This window comes from Aspergillus caelatus (genome assembly GCF_009193585.1).
Source record: "Aspergillus caelatus strain CBS 763.97 unplaced genomic scaffold BDV27scaffold_8, whole genome shotgun sequence".
In the NCBI taxonomy this organism is placed as follows: Eukaryota; Fungi; Ascomycota; class Eurotiomycetes; order Eurotiales; family Aspergillaceae; genus Aspergillus; species Aspergillus caelatus.
This window is the reverse complement of record NW_022475271.1, coordinates 23,387-43,602: the sequence shown is the minus strand read 5'-3', so window position 1 is coordinate 43,602 and position 20,216 is coordinate 23,387. Positions and strand designations below refer to the sequence as shown.

The following is a 20,216-nucleotide window of genomic DNA, read 5'->3' as shown; positions in this document are numbered from 1 at the left end:
ATGATATGGCTTTAATACCAGGAACTGCTTGTTTAATAGCTTGAAAGATTGTTTCTAGATAGATAATAAAAAGAATCGGGGAGACTGGTGAGCTCTGTGGGACCCCTGTATCTATAGCCTGCGCAGAATATTGCTGTTGGTCTATAACCAGCTGTATTCTGCGCTCTGCTAGGAATGACTGTACCCAGCGGCATAGATCTCTATCTAGATCTAGCTCTAGTATTCGCTTTACTAGTCTTATAGCGTCTACGTGGTCAAAGGCCCCTTTTATGTCTATAAAGAGGGCCCCCACCAGCTGCTTTTGGCCCCATGCTTGGTGTATCTCTTGAATCAGGCAGGCTACTGTGTTAACTGCGCTGTGTTGTTTTCGGCTGTTTATTTGCCCTGGATGTAGAATACCGGCTGCCTCGCAGTAGCTAGAGATAGCTTCTGTTGCTACTTTCTCTACTATTTTCCCTATATAATTCAGTAGATTGATTACTCTGTAGGTCTTGACTATTGAATAGTCGGGCTTATTAGGCTTGCGCAGTAGGATCCCCTTTGCTGTCTTCTATGCCTGTGGGTGTAGCCCCAGTCTGAAGTACTGGCGTACTAATACTACTATTCGCGTGGTATCCCAGCTCCATAGTAGTCTCAGTGCCCGGAAGTTGAGGCGGTCTATTCCGGGTGCCTTTTGAACTGCCTGACTAAAAAGAGCTTTTTGAACTATGTTATGGTTTACCTGTAGATGCATAGTTCCCTGAGGAATTGCTTCTATTGTCTCACCTCTAGGAGCTTTAGGAAATAGGACTTCCCTGATCAGAGCTTCTTTTGCCTCTAGGGTAGTTGCTTGCTGTCCCCGAGGGCTTTTGAGTACTGGTATAGTTCCGGTAGTCAGGGGTTTGCAGTATCTGAGTGCCTGCCAGTATCGGGTTGAGTTCTTAGGGTCTAATCCTTCTTTAGGCTCTGTCTTTGCCTCGCTTGACTGCTCTGTTAGAAAGGCCTCCCAGTATTCGCGCTTTGCCTTTCTAATAGATTGATAATAGATATTCCTGACCTCTTTTAGATCCTGATCAGTGCCTAGATCTGTTGTCTATATCCGTTTAGCTCGTGTGTATTCTCGCCGGCTGGCTTTGACCTGCGGGCCCCACTATTGTTTAGAGAATGGGGTTATCTGTATAGGTGTTGCGTGTTTGCTTAGTACCTCTGTCAGAGCTGTTTGTAGCCATACTGTCTTGCTTTCCACCTCCGCCCTACTACAGCTATCCAGTAGAGCTGGCTGGTTAGCTGCTAGAGTCTTCTATGTCTGTTTAGTATTTTCTAAGGTTTCTGGATCTGCTTCCAGATTCCTAATTTGCCATCCAGTCGTCTGTATGTTGGCTTTTTCAGGTCTTTGTTCTAGCTCTTCCCATTCAGCTAATATCAGCTCATGATCAGATCCTGTAGGATATTCGTTATCAACTAGCCAGCTAGTCAAGGGACCTAGCTCTGGAGTTGATATTGTTAGATCAATAATTGAGATACCAGGGGTCCGCTTAGGTCTGGTAGGAATATCTGGCTTATTATTAATATGCAGATTAAATCTCTCAATTAGATCCTCCAGCGGTGTTGTATTAATATGTTGACTAGTCTGGGGATTCTATATAGGACTGTGGGCATTGAAATCTCCTAGTATCAGGTATTTTTTTTCTACTAGTAGATTCTATTTGGTATCTTTAATAGCGCGGCGGTGTCTAGAACTAGAGTCTTGCCAGCAGTAATCTTTATCTAGCCAATTATTATAGTAGTTTACTATTCTTGTTCTCCGAACCCGGTTCCTATCTCTATCTAGATCCCAGATATCTAGGGCTAGTATATAGGGATGGTTAATCAGATCAGTTCTGACTTCAGTGATCTTTTGGTTTAATAGATCTTTTCGGACTGTTATTAGTATTCTATAGTACTTACGTCCTCCTTTCTGTGGCCAATATAGTAGATAGGCAGAGTGTCGGAACTCCTGTACAATATAGGGTTTCTGTAGACAGATTATATCTGTTTGTCTCTGGAGCCCTGCTTCCAGGGCTGCTATAGTAATAGGATAAGTCCTGCGACAGTTCTGCTGAACTATCAGTATTGGGATATGCTGATAGATCTCACTGGCCTAGGAGTCTGAGAATCCTCCATAGTCTGGTCTCGGGGGGTGGTCGGTAGAGGTGTCTGAGCCGCCCTAGTAGAACTACCAGGTAATGAGATACTTCTCGGATGTGTTCTGATGACTACCTGAACTGCTGGTGAGTTCGGCGGCATGGCAGGCGCTTGATTTCGCTGTTTTCGGGCTGTCTGCTTACTAGGGCAGCTTGCAGCTAGTGCAGGATGTCTACCCCCGCAGTTACCACATCTCGCTGGAGTATGTTGATATGCTTTTCCAGCTCTAGCTGAGCAGCCTAGAACTGAGTATTTATGGTTTAGGCCTTCATGGGGGCCTGCGCAGATAAAGTATTTTGGTGGATAGTCTCCGTAAGCCCTATAGTTTTTATGCCCTATTCCGCAGTATCTGGGGCAAACTGTGTCAGGTCCTAGCTCCCAGAAATGCTCAACCCTGTATCTAGCGCCACCGAAACGTATGCCATTTGTTTGAATCTGCTGAGCCTCTGCCAGTGATCCTACTGTAATTACAATACTAGATTCTTTTTGAGCACTATTTCTCAGAGACTTAGGGCTTTTTAACTATGTAGGATCTCGCTTTAGGCGTATAGCACTGCCTGTTTCAATTTCCTGTCTTGCTAGGCCTAGGCCTAGGGTGAGGTATTGCCTAGTAGGGACTTTATGGATCTTCAGTCTATACCATTACTCTGGTATTTCTAGTGAGATAACTGCAGAATCTATCTTCCTTACAGCTGCTATTAGTAGATCTAGATATCTAGGTAATAGCATTTGATTCAGGGCCCCTTTCTGTAGAATAATAGATATAGCTCCAGTCCGAGTGTAGCCTGCATCTACTATCCGTAGGAAATCTGGTAGTCCTTCTTTGGTAAGAGCAGTATTAAGTCCTAGAATAATATCTTTATGTTCTGTCTTTGGTGCGTCCAAACTGTTTTCTCGCCTGAAGAACAGTTTTCGGGTCTCTAAGGGGGACTGCTTTGTAGCTTTTAGTTCAGGTAGTACTTGAGTCTGAATCCTAGAGTATTTTTGATAGTATTTCTTGGTAACTGTCTGCCATTCCTGTCCTCCAGGATTGGTTTTTAGTAGGGCTGCAATATCTGCGTACGTGGTCTCAGGCCTATTAGACTTATTGTTTGACGCGGCTCTGTTTTGTGGTCTGTGCGTGGAAAACTCTGCCTTCCTGTTCTGGGCAGCCTGGGGGGTCTGGGGAGCCTGTAATAGCTTTTTCTGTACTGTTTTTGGTCCTGGCTTTGTTGAGGAAAACTTAGCTTGTTGAAGCTCCTGTATCTTCTCTTCTAGAGCCTTAATTCGGGCTTCATATTGCTGCTCACGGATCTGTTGCTGTACTGTCTGGGTCTCAATTATCTGGTTAATATAGGCCTGTATTGTTTCGAGTTCTGCCTGTCTTTCGAGCTCCTGGCTTTCCAGCGATTCTGCTAGGGCTTGATAGTGTTTGTGTAGAGATCTTCCAGGATTTAGACTGTGTCCTAGTATTTGGTCTCGTTCTCCCCGCTTTCGGCTGCTTTGAGCGCTCTGTGTAGTTCTGCTGCTTTTAGAGCTGGCCCTACTTGGGGCTCTGCTAGATTCGCTGCTGCTTATCTGCTCCAGGTTTATAGGTATATCTAAGACCCTAGGGCCCCCGCGATATATCGGTGTTGGTGATGGTGGTGATGGTGGTGGCACGCCGTTTAGGGGTGCCCATCTCGACGCGCTCGGTAGACTACTATTATGGGGGTTTGGGACCTCTATAGCGGTTTCTGGGGCCTCAGGGGGCCTTTCTCGATCGATTGACGTGTTAAAATGACGTGTTTAGATTGAGTGTTGATTTTGATGTTCCATCTATATCTCTATAGTTCTGTGGTTTATGGCTCAGGAGCCTGATCAACTCTTAAGTATATTTTCTTCAAGTCTATAAATGATATAGTATAACATTGGAGATTTATATGTACAAAGATAAATACTTCTATAAAGAACTGGATAGATAATGCTAAACTAAGATATATCTTGGAGTTTCAGCTTTAGAAATCGCTTGATCTCCTTAATTAGTATACTAGATATGATTATAACCACCCTTATTCTACTTATCTACCACAGCCGCCCGCTTAGCAACTGGCCATATACAACCATTATGCTTAAATATCAGAGACAACAGTCTAACGATTCCGAGAGGAGATGACTAAATATAATGCAATTAAAGTACTGTGTCTAACCAAATAATAGCCTATGCGAATAAAATTGAGTAAGGAAAGAAAACCAATGAATTTGAGAGAACGGGTACAACCGTGAGTCCTGCAGACATGAGGTTTCTGCCCTTGCCCCCCCCCCCCCCCAAGTATTTGATTTAGTTCAGGGTGGTTTTCATGAAGTCAATTGCAACATTGAGCATGACTTGAGCACTGGCCTCAACGGTATCCCAATCGTCTTCATATGCCCATACGGGCAATTTGATCACTGACGAATGGAATGCAACGGCACCGGGAAAGTCGGCGGCCTCCCAATCCACAGTGTACATGTTTGGCTTATACACATGACCCAAGATATCCCAAGGACGTTTGTACAAAGCCTCATCATAAAGAGGCCTGGTCGAGTTGGGGATATCAATGTGCTTCATCCCGCGAGCCATGACCTCTTGCACATAACGCTCGCGTGTCAATCCTGGCGGAGCCTGGGTTTCGTCAAACCGGAAGATCAGGGCATACCATGCCGGTTGGCAACCGACGTCAACGGCAGGTGCCTTTAAGAACGGAACGGGGGCAAGAGTCTGAATGAAATGGGCTACGCATTTTGACTTGCAGTAAAGGATTGCCGGTAGCTTTTCCAATTGGTTTTTGGCAATGGAAATTGCCAGTGGATGCGCCCGGTTCTTCAAACCTGCGCCCGTGACGGCAAACTCCTGAAGAGGGTGGTTCTTGGGGATTTCTGACTTGCAGCGTTTGTTGTAATGTCCGTGGATCAGCTGTCGATAGTAGACTTCGGAGTGGGGGGTCAAAGAAACACCTCCTTCACCACCACTTAGTACTTTGTCGCCCTGGATCGACCAGGCGGCGCCGTCGCCAAAGGTTCCAGTTTTCTGCCCATTGACGGATGCACCATGGGCATGGGAACAATCTATATATCTGTTAGCTGTCGTCTGAATGGCACACAGGTTACGTATCATGGCTACCTTCGAGCAGGAGGATATCATTCTTGCGGCAAATGCTAACAATCTCTTCCATCGCACATGGGACACCCCACATATGGGTAACAATGACGGCCTTGGTCTTGGGAGTGATTGCACGAGCAATCTTTCTCGGGTCTATATTGCCGGTTTCGGGGTGGGCGTCAACAAAAACAGGCTTCACGCCCAAATGCATGAGCGGAGAGACAGTGGCGTGGAAGGTGTACACAGGAACAATAACCTCGTCTCCAGAGCCCAACCCGGAAGCGTAGTAAAGGGCATATAATGCATTTGTACCAGAATTGTGTAACAGGGCATGATGATTAGGAGTATTATGAAAAGAACTGAAGGCTTTCTCGAACTGGCCGAAAATACCACTGTTGTTATAGATACTTAGGGTAGTATGCAGTTGCTTGTCAACAGCCCTTTCGACATCTAGTGTCACCTTTGGCCAGCTCCAAGCCTTCGTGAGTGGGTCCTGGGCTACTTTGGTGTCCAGGGATTCATTCCCAAGCCGGTAGATCTCATCGATGAGTTTCATGACGGCGATATCTCGGTTCAAGTCCCACTTCTGGGCATCGACGCCATCCATGAAGCTCACCAGACCCCTCTCGAGCAGAACAGAAGAAGGTTCCTGGACGGTGTACTCCTCAGTTGGAGTGAGGCTGCCTGTGTCATCACGCAAGGATAGACGAACAAGATCACTATCAAGGGACAAGATGCCTCCTTCTCCGATAATAGAGATCCTCTCTTCATTTTTCGCACCGGAACGGGATAGAACAACGGTTGCGTTTACACCCTGGGCAAACTCGACAGAAACGTGGGCGGTGTCATCGACATCATAGTCACCCTGACGGGTCTTCATCAGTGCAGCATGTCGAACAGTGAACTGCTCACCGAAGAGGCCAACGAGCTGATCCAGCATATGGTATCCCATGTCAATCACAACACCGCCTCCTGCAAGCCCCTTGCGAGCGCGCCAACCTTCCGCCAGTTCGGCGACATCGATGGTTTCCACAACCTGGACGGAGCTAATCTTTCCCAGCAGGGGAATCCATCCCTCCAGGGCATTGTATCTCCGGGAGAACCGCCGCTGACAGAGGACGCCAACTCTCACACCATGCGCGTCGGCCTGCCTCTTAAGCTCAACTGCTTCGCTGCTGTTACAGGCGACAGGCTTTTCCTTCAAGACGTTTGTTCCGGCCTCGAAGAGCCCGGGCAAGACGTTTTTGTATTCGTGATGGGGGACCGCAACGTAGGCTACTGTAGGTCGCTCGTTGACTTTGAGGAAGTCATTGACAGTAGGGTAGAGGGATAGCTTGTCGATGGGTGCCGTCTGCACAAATGGATCTACAGCACCGGTAATTTGTACCCATCCGTCCTTAACAAGCTTCAAAAGAGAAGGAATTGCTTTCTTCTTTGTTCGTTGGCCCAAGCCCACTATCAAGCAAGTCTGCTCGTCGTGCTTGCTGTTGGAGCCAGTCGACAAGCCGCTCGAACGGCGCAGTTCGCGAAATTGAAGGATTGGGGACATATTGATACCTCCGATGATGTAGAAGGCCACAAATGCTGCGCAGGCAATGCAATATCTAGCACGATGTAGATGATGGTTCGGATATAGGGGCAGCTTTATAGTGATGGAAAGGCTTACAGTAGAGGCAACATGGACAGCACGCAATCCACAACAGTTATGTTACACACAGTTTCCCGCAGATAGAAAGGTCCTATGGGGAGGAGCATGACACTGGAGTGCTGCTAAGCTATTCTGCTTTGGCTCCCAGCTCTATGCTTTCAGAAATGCTACGCATATCCCCGGATCCAGTTATCCTGACCCCTTCTCTTCCGGTACAGTTTGGACCACTGGAGTGGCCGGAGTGACCGAATGCAACCGTAGGCTCCTACCTTCACTCTGCTAGACCTTGTGACCGTCGTTGAGCTAAGCACAGTACAAGTGATGTATTGCAGTCACAATTCACTCCACAATCCGAGGTCGTTTAGCACCTCAGCTCTCACATATCACAGAGAATGTCGCAAGTCATGCCCCATATATCATCTGCTAAGTATACATCTATGTAACATTGTTCTATAAGCAAGCAGCGAGGTGAGACACCACGACAACTCGCCAATTGCATCATAGACATTGCGCACTTTCCGTGAGTTAATGGTTCAAAAAGCATTCTGAATGTAACATCGGAAATCGTCATGTAACTTCCGCTTTCCATCTACACTGCTCTGGATGTAGTAGACAATGATGCGCGTGAAATAGCATCAAGCCGTGCAGAGACCAATACATGGTGGGTTCCATACTCAGATGGCGGAGCATTCCGAGATTAGGAATGCACACTGGCTGGCTGAAGAGCTGGCATCAACCCTCGCGGCACCTACCGTGCCGTTAGCCTGCAGGACCACACAACGAGGCATTTATTCATGTTTGTTGAGATTCCACCATGTTAGACAACCCCTTGCTTGACGGCATATGTGACCGTTAGGGCCCTAAGCACCTTTACTGGACTATCGATAAACGCAAATATGTAGCACTCCCTGGAAGAGCTGAGTTTGGGGTGACACAAGGCCCCTTGCGTTTCAAGGGACTCGGACGCAGTTGGCACTTGACCCACAGGGGATGCATAGTGCTTTGAGGAAGAGGATCGAGGAATTGGGGCCCGGCCAAAGAGTACATGTCCGTTTTCGACATCGTGTATCACGGTACAACCATCCTCTGCTATCAACCAGCACAGTGCGAACGGACCTTCCCTCTCTGTACGATGCTACGTTTACTAGAATAGACTGTCGCCTCGATACAATCTAGCTTTACGTGTTCATTGTACGTTCTGTGAGACAGCAAGTAAGGGGCTGAATTTCGTGTGATACCTCAGTTTACTGTTGAAGTATGCCATTCTCTCACCATAGCCATTCTGGCCAGTTCTGTGGCCACGCTGTCGACACTCTGGAGGATGTCCTTCAGGCTGCGATTAGAAAGCAGTTGAAAGTATATTCCTTCACCGAGCATATTCCCCGAGATGAAGCCGACTTCTATCCTGAAGAGGTGGGACACCCGCTCTCTCTGTTTCGCATACACTGACGACCTTGACGGGGCATTAACAGATCGCGTCGTCAGAGACGCGAGCGACTCTTTTCAAGCTCTTCGACGACTACTACCATGAGGCCTGCCGATTGCGCGATAAGTATAAATCTCAGATCACCGTGTTGATAGGCTTCGAGATTGACTGGATCCGCCCATCCTCCCGAACCATCATCGCAGAGCTTCTCCAGTCGTATAGCTTCGACTTCTTCGTCGGCTCCATTCACCATGTCCACACCCATATTATCGACGGTTTAGCCTCCAATTATGAGAAGGCCACCATTGCCTCTGGCGGCTCTGAGGAGTTACTATACCGGGACTACTACGACGCACAGTTCGAGATGCTCGTTGAACTGAAGCCCACCGTCGTAGGGCATTTTGATGTGATTACACTCCGCAGTAAGGCACGGTCTGCGAACTTACATACGAAGAAGGACATCTGGGAACGTATCGTCCGGAATCTTCGGTACATCCATGAGTACGGTGGCGCGCTAGAAATCAATTCAGCCAGTCTCCGGAAGCAAATGAATACACCCTATCCACACCCTGATATCTGCAAGGTACAGTTCGTTGGGCATTTATGGGAGAAAGACCAATATGCTAAAATGATCTTAGGAGTTCCTCCGGATTGGCGGCCGATTTGTACTTTCTGATGACAGCCACGGGGTAAGCCAGGTTGCTTTGGATTACCCCAAAGTCCGCCGATTCCTTGAAAACACCGGGATCAAGACAATATATTATGTCAAGCCGAACGGGGATGCACCGCCCAAAGGCCTCTCTTCGTGTTGCTTGGAGCCGGTGGAGGTCGCTGCTCTCAGGGACCATCCATCCTGGGCGTGAAGGATAGTCGGGGCGAGGGCCATTTTCTTCTCAGGAACTATAGTATATTGAACTGGTTAATAGTTGCAGTTAAGGAATGGTCGTTCGTAGGATCTCCGTCATTGTCCGCCCAGCATTGCGAACTGTGTTAGTCGATGCTGTGTAAGTAGCCATAAGTGGTCCTACAGCTTGTTCGGACAACAACGTGTATACACGCATACACTAGCCCATTTGGGTTGATAAGCCTAATATCCTCGGCTTTGGATACAAAATGCGATTCAATCGAATTACGTGCGCATTTAATTTAGCTAGATGAGGGTCCCTTAGGCCTCAAAAGGGTAACATAACAAAGCAAATCTAAAGTATCACCTGCCAACAAACACTTCACTTGGTATTAGAACAAAAGCGACTTTATGATCATGGATAAACATTCCGAAGCCATCACCTTGACGTTAACGGAAGATATGAAGCCCCATGTGGTGTTTTCATGCTCTTTCTATGCTTTCCCTTCTTCCCCCCACGGGCTTAGGACAAGTGCCAACAATCTAAGCAGCCCGACAAAAGTTGAACGCATTCTGAACAACCTTTCTCATTTCCACTGTCATGTAAAGCGAGTCTGTCTGTCCTTCCTGGACCCACAGCCAGTCGGAGTGCTCATCGGGGTTGGGCTGGACCGTCACCCCCGGCTGGACAGTAACCACGTAATTGAGTTGGAAGTTCGATTTCGTCTTTGATTCCCATGTCATCGGTTCGATTTCGCCAATAATCTCTGACACAGTCAGAGAGGTCTCTTCCAAGACTTCTCGTGCGACAGCGTGCGCGACGGTCTCATCCGTCTGTTCGACATGGCCGCCTGGAAGTTCCCATGCGTTGGGGAAGGCTGTTTCATGGCTAGCTCGCTTGAGTAGCAAGAGGGATCGATTCTCCGACGTGGGATTCTGGAAGATGGCCGCGCCAATCACCCAGCGTTTGGAAGGGTCAAGGTCCTGGGGAGGAGAATGGAGGCGTTGTTCATCCATGGTGGTGGACGAGATGTGTATAGCTTTGAAGAAAAGTGGTTCAGGAACAATACGGGGAAACGGAAGGAGATGCCCAAGATGAGTTCAGGCCACAAAGGAACGGATTATATAACCACTAATATTTCCCTCCAGGGTTTGACGTAGCCGGAAAAGTCTGGTTCATTCCGTTGAAAATTCCTTAGGAGGTTCCACATCTACACCCTCAGTTACTACTCAGTATGATCCATTCCAATACCACAATACCCCACATATTATTTCCAAGTTCTATACCCTTGCCTTTTCTTCCCCCCTTTCCGCACGCAATCTCAAACCTCCCCAATCTCTTCTGGTGTCGTTCTTTGCCTCCTAGGTTCCTAGCAAGGCACAATGACCGCGAACGAGGACCTGGGCAATCCATCAGAGACATCACCTCTCCTCGCCGGCCAACAGCATCTGGACAATGCCCATCCGGATCCGTCCTTACCGTACGAGGGAAGCCTATGTCTGCCACCCGGGGGAGAGGCGGTCCCTTCTATGGAATGCAGGCTTCTTCTTACTAGGTCCGCTCCTCTGATCGTTACGTTCCTGCTCGAGTACTCGTTCACTGCGGCAAGTATTTTTGCGGTCGGGCATATTGGGAAAGTCGAGTTAGCAGCAACTGCGGTGGCCAGCCTGACGGCTAACATCACAGGGTATGCGATATACCAAGGGCTGGCGACCAGCCTGGACACGCTTTGCCCTTCTGCCTACGGTGCCGGTCGGAAGGATCTCGTTGGCCTTCATTGTCAACGCATGGTTTGCTTTCTGTGGTTCATGACTGTTCCGATTGCAATTGCATGGGTATGTGCGGATAGTATCCTAAAGGTCTTTGTACAGCCACAGATTGCGGAGATGGCAGGTGCATACCTGAGAGTCCTGGTCCTGGGTACTCCTGGATACGCTGCATTTGAGTGTGGGAAGAGATTCATGCTGGCCCAAGGCCTGTTCTCCGCGACTGTGTGGATTCTGCTCTTTTGCGCCCCGCTAAATGCGGTCTTAAACTATCTTTTTGTCTGGGTATGATCTTGCAAACCGTTCTTTGTCTCACTACGGTAGCCTCGCTAATATTGACTTATCCCACTAAAGGTCTTTAACTGGGGTTTTATCGGAGCCCCGATGGCCGTTGTCGTTGTAGAGACGCTGATGCCCACCCTCCTCGCCGTCTACGTTGCCTGTATTGCGGGATCTGAATGCTGGAATGGCTTCACACGCGCGGCCTTTCAAGATTGGTGGCCAATGGTCCGGCTCGCCCTGCCAGGGATGCTCATGGTGGAGGCAGAACTCATGGCATGGGAGCTCCTCACATTGGCCTCCAGTTTCATTTCCGTGGAACACCTGGCCGCGCAGTCTACGATCGCGACCTTGGGGGCAATCGCCTTCAACTTCCACTTTCCGATCTCCATCGTTGCTGCCACTCGAGTATCCACCTTGATCGGCGCGGGCCATGCAGATGCCGCTAAGGTGGCAGCAAGGGTATCAGGGCTCACTGCTCTCGTCTTCGGTCTTCTTGTGGCGATACTCCTGGGAGCTCTTCGGAACCAACTTCCAGAATTGTTCACAGGGAACCCAGATGTGATCCATCTTGTCAGTAAGGTTTTGCCGCTGGTGGGCATTTCTCAAGTCTTTGACTCGCTGGCCACTTCCTGCAATGGCCTCTTGCGAGGACTGGGAAAGCAAACCATTGGAGGTATTACCGCTCTGATTTGCTACTACGGGGTAAGTGAATCGTTCCACGGTTTCCAGCCTCAATCATGAGAAATTGTACTATACTAAACGCACACTACAGGTGGGAATTCCAATCTCCCTGGCTCTAGCCTTTCACTTTCATTGGGAGCTGCAGGGGCTGGCAGTGGGAACGGCATTGGCTTTGTTGCTGATTGCGCTTATCGAAGGCATATTTATGGCCAATGCTCGTTGGGAGGGCATTGTGGAGCAGGCAAACCGTCGGAATGCGGAATCTGCTTGAGATGGCTAGGTCCGGTATACAATAACGGACTCAGTTACGCCAGCGTGAAATTAAAAGAGTTTCTCATCCGCATTGCTGGGGTCGAGATCTACTCGGTCTTGCGCTGGGTTACTCTATACTCCATAATTCACTGGTATCTGGTGAGTCTCGGGGGTGGCATTTGCTAATACGCGTGAGTCGCTAATGTCCGCTTCTGTATCTAGATCACATACCACCAAGGTTAGGTCCGTCCAGTGGGACACAATGAACTGTTGGTGAAGTTGCTGTCTCCTACACTAGGTACCATGGCTTTGACTAGTTGTGTCCTTTCGGCCTCCTACTTCGGCCCGTAATACGGCTGTATATAAGACTACATGAATTCAAGAATAGATATAGCATTGGAAATTCGGAAGGTACCATGGTCTTGACCGGTGAACCTGCTTCAGACAGGTCTAAGCGTACATTTGTAAACTATACCGTGTTCCTCGTACAATGTGATAACGATAGAGAAAGGCTTCACGAGTCCATGTACAATGTAAGTGTCATTGGCCAATACAACATCAGAAAAGATGCTATGACGCTTACATTTTACATACAACCATGTTGCTCACAGTTAAATGGCATGGGTTGATTTCCAAAGATATGTGGGTCTACTGCTGCGGCCTACACTGCTCACTTTTCCGGATTCTGGCTGTGGATATTGTTCTAGGATTCCACATATGGGGCACGTAACCTACAAGTGTCATACATTGCTTTCCTCTTGAGTGTGATAACATGACGTATGAAATACCTTCCGCTTGGATCCGATATATCGTTACCAGCAACTATTAAATGAGCACAGTATACTCTGCAAACGGAATGAGGGCAAGACAGGTGACGTGTGTGACTTCGGATATACATGCCCCGCTCCCAGCAGCCTAGACGTATATATCATGGAAAGTCCAACAGATAGCCCCCCCCCCCCAAATTTCCTCTCCCTAAACACCCAGCCAAATACGTAGTCTCATTCTTGTCATTATGCGTCTCTTATTCAATCTTATCTTGCTCTTAAGCCTTGGGTTCCTCCAAGTCTTCGCTGTGGATCTCCCGGAAAAGCCCGACGTTAGTGATTTCTACCGCCCCGATCCAGACGACCACACCTGGCATACAGAAAAGCCAGGATATATCATAAAGTGTCGTGAGGTGAGCATAGCCTCGTTGCTGCTCGGCGTAAAAAGCAAAGCCAAGGCCTATCAATTGTTATACGTCACTCAAGACGTGTACGAAAAGCCAGCCTATGCGGTTACAACCATCGTGGTTCCTGTCCGACCAAACTTCAAGCGCATACTCTCCCTCCAAATTGCCTATGATTCACCAGACAACAACTGCTCCCCGTCATACGGGCTGCAGCATGGCGTAGTTGGTGCGGCCGCCACTTGGAGCCGAACGCAACTATACACCGTCCTCCCTTGGCTCCAACAAGGCCCTGTCATGAACATCCCAGACTACGAAGGCATGAATGCCGCCTTCACTGTCGGTCCCCAGAGTGCATACCACACACTGGACTCAATCCGTGCGGCCCTGGACTCCTACAACACCACCGGGATCAAACCCAACGCCCGAACAGTTATGTTCGGCTACTCCGGCGGCGCCTTCGCCTCAGAGTGGGCAGCCGAATACCACCAGGAGTACGCACCGGAGCTCAACATCGTCGGAGCAGTTCTCGGTGGCCCTCCCCCCAACATCTCCAGCACTTATGAGCATACTAATGGGGGGCCCAACTCGGAGCTGAATGTCTGGGCCATTCTGGGTGTGATGAACGCATACAAGAACATCAGCGATTTCATACACAAGGACCTCAAGTCGACCCACAAGGACGCTTTTCTCGATCCTCAGAAGCGCTGCAGTCGCTGTGAGCCACGTGAAACTGTCCCAGGGCCCCCCATAAGCAATGCCGATATCTCTAACTTTTTTACTAACCGAAACCATTTCCTCCATAAGTTCAAGGATACCCTAGACTACATTGGCGTCATGGGAAAGAGAAGCTATCCGAAGTTTCCTTTATACATCTACCAAGGCACGAACGATGATATTACTGCCCCCGTGTCCCATACGGATGACTTGGTGAAAGACTTTTGCAAGAACAATGTGAGAGTGACGTATCATCGGTATTTGGGTCTAGATCATTTTGAGACCTCGTCTGCTGGGATACAGCGTGCTTGGCTTTGGACGATGAATGCGTTCAATTGGTCCCCGATCTTCCCGCTGAGATGTACCACAGATAACATAACTCAAGAAGACGATAATGCCCTTGACGAGGTTTCTGGTGATGATGGGTGGGGAGATCTGCATGACGACTTGCGGTAAGGAAGCCTGATGTGGAATCAATCAGGAATACAGGATGCCATGGTACTTAGTAATCTACCACTGGAATCCAAGGTCTGAAAAGACAGATGGCAAGGTGTGAAAATTGTGGCCTCCTTGATGATCAGGGCATTAATCCTAATGGAGGTGGTGGCGAAGGGTGGAGCCTCAGTGGTAAACTTGGCTGACAGAATCATGTTGATACACGATAGCATGATTTTGGTTCAGGAATCTCCTCACGTCTTCCCACAGAGTAATCAGAGAGGACTTGCCCCTACGTAATAATCAAAATGGAATACAGTTAGTGCATATTCCATCGGTTTTGCTGCCGAGCGTAAGGGACTACCGATACGACTAGATCAACTATGAGCAGGCTACGACCGGTACATCTAGAGCCTAATTAATTAAGACTAAACAGTCTCCAGTTCTAACTCACTACTCAAGATCCCATGAACTTCAGGTTTCTATATGTCTTGAAAACTATGTCTGATGGTTCCTAGCTTTTGGCTAGATACGAACAGAAAGTTCAACATGAAGAGATCAAAGCAAATTGCGTAGCAAGAACCAAGTCACAACATTATGAAAAGTTGGCAACCGCTGGGAAAAGTTACTTGATAGGCCCAAATTTCGAACACATGGTAGAATGAAATAAAGCGTCAATGAACAAGATCGATTATAGCCTTGAACAAACACATAAGGTTGGCTCTTGCTTTAGACACCGATCTCCAGTGTGCTCCAGTCCGGCGTATCGATAATTCGAATCAATTCCCTTGTACCCGAAGCTGGGTTGTGCGACTAGATCTCCTTCATGCGCAAGCATGGCTTCTCTTTCTAGTTTTCAGTGACATAGGCGCTGGTATCAGTGGCCTTCGTATTGCGCTTCCAGACCCATGGACCGGCCCACACGCCGGCCTTGTCAACAGTTGCATCGGCTGAATTTTCGTCACGTTTCCAGACCCACGGGCCCGCCCAAACGCCGGCTTTGTCGACGGTGGCATCGCCGGTATTATCATCACGGCGTTCAATCCTCTTCGCACCAGGGATTTCTCGAGTAAAAGGTACTGCAAGTGATGATGCCACGAGAGAGATGGACGCTAGTGCTAGCGAGACTTTCATCTTGATACTTGTATCTCCGGTGAGGGCTTTTTAAGGTAGAAGGTTATAGGATATGAATAGTCGGAGAACAGAACGACAATGATGGTGATGATGCTGGCTCGGCTAAGTCATGGCAAGACGTACAGGCATTTAAATAGGGCAGACCACTTCAACCTGGACACTCTGAATTTCGAAAGAAGCATTGTAAATAAGAAATTCTTGGCACTGTAGTTATGATCAGATGCTCTATTAATGACCCCTTCATTCCATTGCTACATGGCTGGTCGAAGGTCACTGAGTGGCGGCATGTCAGGTCCATCATTGCCATTTGAGTCTGTATTCAAATGTCTTGTGGACTATACTAGTATGAACTTGCCATACCATACATATTACAGCCTTACCATAGCTTGAACACTATGTTTGATAGCTGTGGTGTCTACTAAGTAAGCTGTATTGTTGGGGAATCAGCAAGACTTGCTACACCTGAGACATAATCGTGACAGGGTCTCATAGGAGCCTCGCAAATTAAATCCGCAAATGAGGAATGCCGGAATATATCGAGCAGGTAGAATATCAGTTCCTCCTTGTGGCAAGTGCATGTACATGCTTGTTAATGAATCCCAACGCAAGGGATCTCCTCGGTTTGAGCCACTGACATAAATCCGAGATTCCATCTTGTTTGCTGCCAGCTACCCAGCATCAGTCCTGTTGTGGTCTACACTAGTCCAGAGTTCGACTGAATTTCAAAGTCCCAAATCTCTGACTGCTCCTGTGTAGATAGCCGAGTCTATTTAGGTTTCATGGGCTCACGTCTCCATTAGTGGAGATTACTGTCACTAAAAGCTAGAGTCTAACCATGTAAGATTCCTATGCGGCCGATAGACAGTACCTGGCTGCAAGGGTGATATCCCTTGCGGCGCGCACAGAGACGTCTGATAGGTGAGGCCGGAAGATCCACCCTCCATCTCCCACTGTTGTCAAGAGTAGCGGGAGTAATTATATATATATGCTCAGAATTGCTTTTACCGATGCGCCAACCCACGGACCACCATGATTCCCACGCAAAGGGATGGTAAAGGCAACCCTGAGGAGGACCCGTTCCTGATACAAGAGACGGATGCAGTGACTCTCTCCCAGCTAAACGCTCAACAACGAAGGTTGCATTATATTATACTAGGTCTGTTGACCGGCTTAGTGTTGATGACTGTGGTAGCGGTGGTAGCCTGGATCACCTCGTCGCCCCTGTTCCTTAGACCCCGACATCATTACTGTCAGCCTCCCGTCCCGTTGTCCGTACTCTATCTAATTGGCAGATATATGTAGCACCCGCTGAAGTAGCTGTCCGATACAAAGACACCATCTTCGCAGCTGGAGGTCTACAAGGAGCTGCAAGAACAAAGTACCAGGGGCCCCCGACAGATGAGTCAGACAAGGCATGGAAAGACCTCTACGACTGTAAGAACCCGAGTCCAGTTGATTGATAGGCTTAACACTGCATAGTTGGGATTAGCAAGATTCCTTTTTCGGAGGCAATCAAGCTATCCAATAAGACAGTCCCATTTTTCGAGTACCCTGGTGAATTCTACGTGCAGATAGACGTGTTTCACCAGCTTCATTGCTTGGTTGGTTTTTTTTTTCCTTTGTGATTTCTCTATAGAGCTAACTATAGTAGAACAGGATTAGACACTGGTTCTGGCACGCCGTGTCGCACGAGTTGAGTGTGGATAACCGCACCCATCATGAACCTGACGCGGCTGAAACAAAAAAGAACGCAATAGAGCATGTTGATCATTGTATTGATTCCATAAGGCAAAGCTTAATGTGCTCAGCGGATGTCACGGCACTTACAGGATTCTGGAATGAAGAACAGCAGCTTGTTAAGGCCAAGATGGATGTGATCCGCACTTGTCGGGATTTTGAGTCCATTCGGGATTGGGGGATGAAGCACCGTGCTCTGCAATGGAATCGGACGGTATATGTACCTAATCCACTGGATGGCTATTTTGACTAGGGTCATTCCGGTCCATAGTTAACAACGACTGGTCTATTAGCTATGCCAGTCAGCCGAAGACTCTCGATCAAGACCGGCTAATTCACAGCTTACGTTTCCCCTGAGTAACGCAAAGCAGAAGGACTTTTGACATTGGCTTGCCTCGTATGTGATTGTTCTCATTGGGAGAATAGTTTGTCGTCCCTTGTCCACAATTAGTCCTATAATAGTTTGAATATCCGTCTGCCCCCGCTGGTGTATGATGTGGTCGTCTACTCATGGTTGGTTGTGGAGGTTAGAGTGCCCGCCAACTAGAATATCTAGTTTCGCTCCAAATCTCTTTTGATGATTTAGAATCTTCCTCTAGATGATTTGGGTCACTTTTACCATATATCTCCGCCCATTATACGCTTTCTCGTGTGGTATATAAGCTACTATAACTATAATCCAGTGGCTTTGTTATTGAAATATATTAGTGGTTATGTCTGTTGAACCTGTGTCAATGTGTGGCACGTTGGTTCTTCTTCAACCAAATCCTGTTGCGTGTTCGATTTGTTTCCTCCTCGAGTTGTTATTTGGCATCGGGTAAGATAGCTTTCCCCATTCTGAAGAATAGCTCTGTTATTATAAATATGTCGTGTGTGGTGAGCAATATACTAGTTATTAAATTTAGTTGCATTTCCCGGGCTTTCCTTAGGTTAGTGGGAATTAGTTGAGACATTATTCGCTTCGGTACATCCCGACGCACTACAAGGAACTCATTCCCATGGGAGCCACCATCTTCTTCATGCCTATCTGAGGCTATCTGGAGCGCTGGAGCGCACTTGAGGCCCTCTTAGCGGCCGGAATCCCTGCCAACAGTATACATTAGTGTACCTGATGTAACAGCAGTTAACTGTCCACACGTTCCAGTGGTTGACAAACATTACCTTTTGCGTATAGTACCAAGAGTTGACAGGGTTCATAGACGAACCGCCATAGCAGTAGTCCATAAAAGTAACCATACATACACTAGGGATTGTTGCTAGAGTGGCCAGCGGCTTGGGGTGAGGGTTCAAAAGCTAAATCCCGACCCGCAGAAACCCTGCACTAGTCCTACATAGGTAATGCGCGGGTGACCAAGCGCATTCTTTTCCTATCATTTTCTCAGTACTTAGCCTATCTGGGCCTAGTGTAGGATCTAAGGTTAGGTAAATTCTGGTCTACTCCGTCTTCTTTGCCTAAGCTATTGGAAGTGTATTCTTACATAGCTGCGATGATGTGGGCCAACACCCCGCGAAACGCCGATGACCAGTCATTGAAGTCACTTAGAAATTTGCCCTCGTTGGCCTCTATGGCAGGTCACGTCGGGCTACGGTCGACAATGAGCAACCAATCGAACAGCGGACCGATTAACAGTAGACATCGGTTGATTTTCATTGCTTAGTAGTAAATCTAAAAATCCTTAAAAAGGAAATATATGTTAAGTGCCAGGACAAGTCTATCTTTAAAGTTCATAAAGGGCTTCTACAGTATATAAAAGACAAGGAGATTTTCACCTCTGAATGGAAATTAAGAAAAAGGGTGGGAAGTGAAATATGGTCAGCCAGGTAAGTATTGTACTAAACGGGAAAACCGGCGCCTGGGTCTTGTAATACTTGATTCCTTTACAGATTGCTGGACTATGTATATTTGTAAGAACACCGTCACCATCTATAGTACATGTACACCCTCCGTATGGAAGGCCCCTTTGTAGCTGGAACTTCCATCCTGGAAGCTTCCATGCGAACCAGTCAAACTAAACAACGTCTGAGAAATTTAACAATTACTTCATTCGTGCCATATTACTATTTCTAATCTTAAATTTACTACATAAACTACTACCGACCAAACAAAACTCGTAGCTAAAAAGAAACCTGGTATGATTATCCCCACATATGCATTTGCAAAATAGTATAGGGAAACCTGCTATATACTGGGAAAGCCTATACCAAGATAATATATACAAGTGTGTGTATATACCCCCAATAATACATAATCAGTAATAAGATCCTAGGAGGGTGAATCTTCGTGGCCAACTGTTGCTATAAGTCTTGTTAGTCTAATCCAAAGCCCTGCAGTGTCTATTGCTTACCATAAATTCATATTCCAACAGCACTACCTCCACCAGCACTGCCTCCAAGAGCAGTAGGAAGAAGAGTCTTAAGATACTTAACATAACCAGCAGCAAAAGCTTCTTTAAGTTGGGCAGCTCGTTCAGTAGTATTAAGAGCTTCAAACGCAGCATGAACAAGAGAAAGATCACCAGCAGCACCAGCTTGTTGAAATTGAGCAGCTTGTTCAGTAGCATTAGCAGCTTGGAATTTCTTAAGCCAATCAGCTTCCCAAGCTTCCCGCTGTTTATTCAAAGCTTTCCAAGCTTCAGCTTTGTTCAGTTTCATTAAATTAAGCAGGAACAGGACCAGGAGTCCAACCATCAGCCTTCAGAAACTCATCATGACCAGAAATTCCCGTATGACCACCTTGCTCAATAGGGGTACCTTCATTAATCTGTCTCTCTACCAGTCAGTCCCTCGCCCTCATGATTGACCGGTAAAGCCATATTGGCAGGGAGAATAAGGAGAAGAATATAAATAAAACGCATGATG

General features: G+C 47.5%; 7 protein-coding genes across 7 annotated transcripts; 4 read left to right on the top strand and 3 right to left on the bottom strand.

Moving 5' to 3' along the window:
* Window positions 1-4,462: 4,462 nt before the first annotated feature.
* BDV27DRAFT_152678 (DegT/DnrJ/EryC1/StrS aminotransferase family-domain-containing protein) lies at window positions 4,463-6,812 on the bottom strand (the record flags this gene model as incomplete). The annotated part of the gene is made up of 2 exons (XM_032071616.1): window positions 4,463-5,229; window positions 5,285-6,812. The coding sequence occupies 2 exons, from the start codon at window positions 6,810-6,812 to the stop codon at window positions 4,463-4,465; spliced, it is 2,295 nt and encodes a 764-aa protein (XP_031932877.1).
* Window positions 6,813-8,168: 1,356 nt separating this feature from the next.
* BDV27DRAFT_152677 (histidinol-phosphatase) lies at window positions 8,169-9,200 on the top strand (the record flags this gene model as incomplete). The annotated part of the gene is made up of 3 exons (XM_032071615.1): window positions 8,169-8,324; window positions 8,384-8,920; window positions 8,976-9,200. 3 exons carry the CDS (start codon window positions 8,169-8,171, stop codon window positions 9,198-9,200), a joined length of 918 nt encoding a protein of 305 aa, XP_031932876.1.
* Window positions 9,201-9,724: 524 nt separating this feature from the next.
* BDV27DRAFT_172001 (NUDIX hydrolase) lies at window positions 9,725-10,198 on the bottom strand (the record flags this gene model as incomplete). Its single annotated transcript, XM_032075748.1, has 1 exon — window positions 9,725-10,198. One exon carries the CDS (start codon window positions 10,196-10,198, stop codon window positions 9,725-9,727), a length of 474 nt encoding a protein of 157 aa, XP_031932875.1.
* A 366-nt stretch (window positions 10,199-10,564) lies between these two features.
* Window positions 10,565-12,182, top strand: BDV27DRAFT_152675 (MATE family efflux transporter; the record flags this gene model as incomplete). The annotated part of the gene is made up of 3 exons (XM_032071614.1): window positions 10,565-11,233; window positions 11,303-11,932; window positions 12,003-12,182. The coding sequence occupies 3 exons, from the start codon at window positions 10,565-10,567 to the stop codon at window positions 12,180-12,182; spliced, it is 1,479 nt and encodes a 492-aa protein (XP_031932874.1).
* An 877-nt stretch (window positions 12,183-13,059) lies between these two features.
* On the top strand, window positions 13,060-14,957 carry BDV27DRAFT_140907 (putative lipase; the record flags this gene model as incomplete). The annotated part of the gene is made up of 3 exons (XM_032069747.1): window positions 13,060-13,084; window positions 13,291-14,389; window positions 14,930-14,957. The coding sequence occupies 3 exons, from the start codon at window positions 13,060-13,062 to the stop codon at window positions 14,955-14,957; spliced, it is 1,152 nt and encodes a 383-aa protein (XP_031932873.1).
* A 258-nt stretch (window positions 14,958-15,215) lies between these two features.
* BDV27DRAFT_152673 (uncharacterized protein) lies at window positions 15,216-15,620 on the bottom strand (the record flags this gene model as incomplete). The annotated part of the gene is made up of 2 exons (XM_032071613.1): window positions 15,216-15,299; window positions 15,351-15,620. 2 exons carry the CDS (start codon window positions 15,618-15,620, stop codon window positions 15,216-15,218), a joined length of 354 nt encoding a protein of 117 aa, XP_031932872.1.
* Window positions 15,621-16,649: 1,029 nt separating this feature from the next.
* Window positions 16,650-17,610, top strand: BDV27DRAFT_152672 (oxidase ustYa family protein; the record flags this gene model as incomplete). The annotated part of the gene is made up of 4 exons (XM_032071612.1): window positions 16,650-16,869; window positions 16,923-17,054; window positions 17,100-17,221; window positions 17,272-17,610. The coding sequence occupies 4 exons, from the start codon at window positions 16,650-16,652 to the stop codon at window positions 17,608-17,610; spliced, it is 813 nt and encodes a 270-aa protein (XP_031932871.1).
* Window positions 17,611-20,216: the final 2,606 nt, after the last annotated feature.